Source organism: Geospiza fortis, unplaced genomic scaffold, assembly GCF_000277835.1.
Source record: "Geospiza fortis unplaced genomic scaffold, GeoFor_1.0 scaffold23, whole genome shotgun sequence".
Lineage (NCBI taxonomy): Eukaryota > Metazoa > Chordata > Aves > Passeriformes > Thraupidae > Geospiza > Geospiza fortis.
The window spans coordinates 15,040,371-15,045,781 of NW_005054303.1; the positions used below are offsets into that span (position 1 = coordinate 15,040,371).

The 5,411-nt window shown below is 49.1% G+C and overlaps 1 protein-coding gene across 1 annotated transcript; it reads right to left on the bottom strand.

Moving 5' to 3' along the window:
* Positions 1-2,557: 2,557 nt before the first annotated feature.
* Positions 2,558-5,405, bottom strand: ARF6 (ADP ribosylation factor 6). Its single transcript, XM_005417980.2, has one exon. It carries the CDS (start codon positions 5,355-5,357, stop codon positions 4,830-4,832), a length of 528 nt encoding a protein of 175 aa, XP_005418037.1. The 5' UTR covers positions 5,358-5,405; the 3' UTR covers positions 2,558-4,829.
* Positions 5,406-5,411: the final 6 nt, after the last annotated feature.

Sequence of the window (5,411 nt, forward strand, 5' to 3'; positions counted from 1 at the left end):
TTCCTAACTAAAGCTGTCTTGGAAGATGCAACTAAAAAAAACCAGGAACAGAGGAGTGAAGCGCAGCCTCTGGAAGGGAAAACTTGAGGCAGAGCAGGGCCCAGAGCCTGTTAAACCACTGTGAGACTCAGCAGCGAGTCACATCTTGACTTTTTTCCCCCTCCTTTCTTAAGGGGCCAGAGATACCTGTTCTTAAGCAAGAGCAGAGCCACATCCTGGAGAAGCCCCAGCACAGCCCATTTCCCGCCTGTACAAACCACCCTGCGCAGAGCTGCGGGGCTCTGACTCAGCCTGCACCTTCCAGAGCTGACACAGGGTGCACATTTGTGCTCTTGGGGTGCTCCCACTTCGGAAAGGGAGAGGGATTGTGGGGCTCAGCTGGGCATGAAGCCCTGAGAGCCTTTGCTCAGCCGTAATTCTGAAACACGAGCGTGTGCAGGACCTCAGAGAGGAACTGAGCAGTCAGCAGGGCTGACACTCACTCACCAAGAGCCCCTGGGAGCTGATGCTTCCCCACGAGACCAGGGGAAAGTTTTTATTTGAACTTCCAGAAAGCACCAAAGCTGAGGGGATTTCAGGTTGCCCACAGTGAGCTGTCAGGTTGGACAGATATTAGAAGCAAATCCAAGATAAAAGCACAGCCATGTGTTAGAGGGAAGTCTGAGTCACAGAGCTCACACTGAGGCTGCTTCCACATCCACAGCAAGTTCTCTGCTCCTGGCAGTCCCTTTTGTCCCATTCCCAAAGCCCAGTGAGGAGGGACATCACCTCAGCTCCCCAGGCTCTCCCAGCCCTTGCGCCAGCTGCTCTGACACCATTTTTAAAGCGAGACATATTCTTTTGGGAGGACTTGCATTAACAGGGATCATTTCCAATCAGGAACGGTGGGCAGAGTTTCTCCAAGGCCCGTCCATGAGGACAGGGCCCTGCTGGGGCTGAGTCACAGCGCGCTCCGGGCTCACCGCGCTCCGATGGGGCGCGATAAGCGCCGGCATTTTGAAATGTGACTCACGGCAGCAGCCAGAGAGACACCGGTTCCCCTGCTTGTCTCCCAGCTCCGAGGAGTTTAATTAACTCCGAGTAACTTCATTTACACAGCCACACCCTGCTCTGACAGCCAGGCAGAGCCTGAACACCCTGGAAGGGGAAGGCTCCTGCACCCACCTGGCTGGATGATCATGGAATCACGGAATGGTTTGGGTGGGAAGGGACCTCAAAGCTCAGCTCGTTCCACAGGCAGGGATGCTGCTCACTAGAGCAGGTAATGGTGCTCCTGAGCATTCCCAAAGCTTTGCAGCAAGGAGGCAGTTCCAGGGCTGACACCTGGCCTGGCACCTGCAGCTGTGGGAGCAGCCTCGGAGCAGAGCCCTGGCTGTGCCCCCCTGCCTGTCCCAGGGGATGGCAGCTGTCACAGGATCCACATCCCGCTGCTCCCCAGCCCCCCCGCAGCCCCAGCACCTGCCCAAGTCCTTTTATCAGCTCACTCGAGTCCTACTGAGGCACCAGCGAGTCCCAACGTCACATCTGTCACTCACAAGCACCCCTAGCCACTCATCAGCCCCTTTGTCCATCCCTGTGTGTTCCACACCGGCCTCGTGCTGCCCTTTCCTGGGAATTTCCTGCCTGGAACACGGCAGGGACAGCCCCTCCCTGCCCTCACCTTCCCCAGATAGGTGGGGCTGGCACCGAGGCTGGAGAACCCTGACAATAAAGTTCGCTCAAGTGGGAATATTAAAGCAGCATCCTCCTTTTCCACTTTCTCATCTAATTCTCAAAGGAATTACAGCCAGGCTTCCAATCTGGGAGATCCAGAACAGAGCCCTCTTTATGCCAGACTCCAGCACCAGATTGCCCCTTTCTGCTTCTCTCATAATTCAATACAAGTAACATACCAGGAGAGCTCTGCTGTATAATTGCTTTATTTTCTGCTTATTAGTTCTTTACCAACACTACAGCCATATTGAGAACACAAAATTCCTGGGAACTTCAGTCAGGGAGATCACAGGCCACAAACTCAGTCACTTGGTCGGACACGACTGAACGCCATTCAAAACTTACTCCATAAATTCACACGAACACAAATCGATGCACTTGGAATTCCAGACTGGTTTGTTTGGTACAGAATTCCCACTTTATCCTACTGACAGCCACCTGACAGCCACTCCCTCGTGCTGAGGTCCAGCTACAGCCTGAAAGGACGTGTTGGAAGTGAAACCTGTGGGGTTTTGTTCGGTGGCCACGGCCGTTTATTTCTGACGGCTCTGCCACACGTTCCAGTAACTTTTTCTCCCCCATCTCTTCCTCCCCACTCCCCCCCACCCAAAAAAAATTTTTTTTTAAAATCCAGAAGCAAAAGCAATTTCCTTTCACCTACAAAACAGAATTACAAAGTTACTTCTAAGGGGATACAAAATTGCAAAATCAACTTAATGCAAAGGCTGCCCCAGCGCTTGGAAACACAGGAAACCAACTCAGACAAAAAATGAAGGTATTGAAGTTTTCATGTTGACTGAGAATAGGTTTAAGAAAGTTCAAGAACCATTAATAGAGCTTCAAGTTTTCCAGTTTAGGCATTTACTTTGTGCTTGGCTATTTTATTGATGCTCCAGAAGAAAACAGTAACCATATTGTTGTAATTTGAAGTTTTTATACCACCACACTGTTCATTAAGTTACAGCAACAGGAAAAGAAAAATAAAAGCTAGAAAATAGAGCAATGATATTCCAATGGCAAAAAGCCTTGGATTAAAATAAACTAAGCTCACTTCCTCTTCTTTAGGGCTGAGATGGAAGAGTTATTTCTACATTAAGCTTCTGCAGACTCTCTACAATTCACAAAGTCCATCAATGCTCTATCTTCTAGCACCAAGAACCCATCCAGTCCCATTTGCAACCCACATCCAGAAAAGTCGGGTTTTTTTTGGAACCATACTCTAAAAGGACTTTGAAGTGCTCCAAAGCATTGGATTTCAGAAGTGAATTCAGGATTTTTAGCTTCCCATACATCTTTGGTAAGAGCTCCATGTACAAGGTACTCAGCATGCAGAGTCACCACTGCAGCAATGTAGTGTAATGCCCCCAGTTCCATGTAAAACTTATATTCTTGAAAAGAGAACACAATTAAGGAAAAAATGGAAATTAAAAGCCATTTTCTTCTGGTTTTGTAGCATACATTCCTAGAATTCCCCAACAGAGTTTTAACTCCTTGAGGAAATCTGAAGTTAATCCTTAAGGCTGAATAAGAACCAGCTGCTTTAACAGTTTGTGCACCCAGCGTTAATTAATACTTGATTGAGTTTTTATGCAAATACTCGCTCTGGGTGGGGTTTTTGATTGGCCAGTCCCAGCTACAGGCTGTGACATGGCTAACGAGCTGCTTTGCCCTTTAAGAACTAATTATGGAAGTTTACATTCAGCGTCGATTCTCTCTCTCTCTCCCCTCCCCTCTCTCACGAGCGGTTCCTCAATGGGCCTCAGACATCCAACACAGTTCCCTTTGCTACGGGACACGGGAGGAGGCTCCAGCCGGGCTTGGAAAACCAAAGCAAGCAGGGATTTCCTCAAAATGGCCATTCCTGATGTCAGAAACCCCGGGCTCGAGCAGAGCTCGGCTCGGAACTCACCCCTCCGCAAGGCTCCAGCATGGAAAAAGAACAATAATAACAACAACAACAACAATTTCCTTCTGGCTGCTGGAAAGAAACAGGAATCCTTTCAAGGTTTAGGTGTCTCCAGCTGCCTTGAGATGGAAGCGAGAGGCAAGTCAGAGCTGGACTTTTGCCAAAACATCTGATTTAAAGTCAAACTCATTGCAACATTTTATTGATGCATCTGCTGGAAAGAGCCTGGGCCCGAGGACCGACACCAAGGAGTAAAAAACTGCAACTAAACCTCATTAAAGACAAAAAACCTGCCCCGTGCCTGCCCTGGAACTACAGCATCGCTCATGCCTGGTTTGCTATGTGGTGTGGGGAGCTGGTTTTGCATCCCTCCTCATGCATGATGTATGGGTCAGAACTTCCCAGCTGACATTCCAAAGCAGTTCTTACATCTCCCAGCGCCCAACACGCACTTTGAACACGTTACAGTGGAATTCCCACTCCCTGCCACTGCAGGCAAGAATTCCCCTCGTTAGCCTGAGCCGTGGAGCCAGACTGAGTCACTGTTTAGTTACAGATTAACAGAACCTTTAAAAAAAAAAAAAGTCCTTAATATAAAAAGACAGACTGCAGTTTGATTTTAAGCAACAATTTTCAGTTTACTAGATGAAGTCGACCTAGCAACATATCCTGCAAGAATGCAAAAAAGTAGCAATCTACAGCAAAGTGAGAGAAGAGAGAGAAAAAAAATATATATAATCAAAAAAGTAGACCCAGAAAGCATACACTGAAAATGGACCCCCTCCCCCAACATCCCCCAAAATAATCAAACCAGCAAAGGGCTAACGAGAGGAAAAAAGGGAAAAAAAATCCAAAAAAAAAAGTTACTTAGCAAGTCTATAATGTGTCCTTCCCCTGTTTGCTGGAAGTCTGCCATAGCATCTAGTGCCTGTGTTCGTGTCACATTCGGAGGTTAGAGCATCCTAACGCCAAGCAGGAGGAGTTAGAACAGGAATCCAGCCAAGGGTGCAGGAGGAAAGGGTGGCAACTGGAGAAAGGTGATCATAATCCTATGGATGCGGTTTTGTTTTTACTTTTCAGTAGAGAATCATTCTTCTGGAAAGCCACGTGGGTTATTTTAAATTTTTTTTTGTTTCTTTTTTATTTGTTTGTTTAATTTTTTTTTGTTTTGTTTCTTTAATTCTTTGTAGACTAAATAGTTCCTCTCCCATTAGGATTTATAATTGGACGTTAACCACGTCAGCCCTTCGTAGAGTCCATCCCCCGTCGTGGCACAGGAGGGCTGCACATACCAATTCCTATCCCTGATCCGGGTCAGGCCCAGTTTCTCCTGGATCTCGTGGGGTTTCATGGCGTCGGGCAGGTCCTGCTTGTTGGCGAAGATGAGGATGATGGCGTCCCGCATCTCCCGGTCGTTGATGATGCGGTGCAGCTCCTGCCGCGCCTCGTCGATGCGGTCGCGGTCGGCGCAGTCCACCACGAAGATGAGCCCCTGCGTGCCCGTGTAGTAGTGCCGCCACAGGGGCCGGATCTTGTCCTGGCCGCCCACGTCCCACACGTTGAACTTGACGTTCTTGTAGGTGACGGTCTCCACGTTGAAGCCCACGGTGGGGATGGTGGTCACCGACTGGCCCAGCTTCAGCTTGTACAGGATCGTGGTCTTGCCGGCCGCGTCCAGCCCCAGCATCAGGATCCGCATCTCCTTGTTCCCGAAGATCTTGGACAGCACCTTGCCCATCTCGGCGGCATCCAAGGGAGGGCGAGAGGGCGAGCGCCGGCCCGGCGGGGAAGG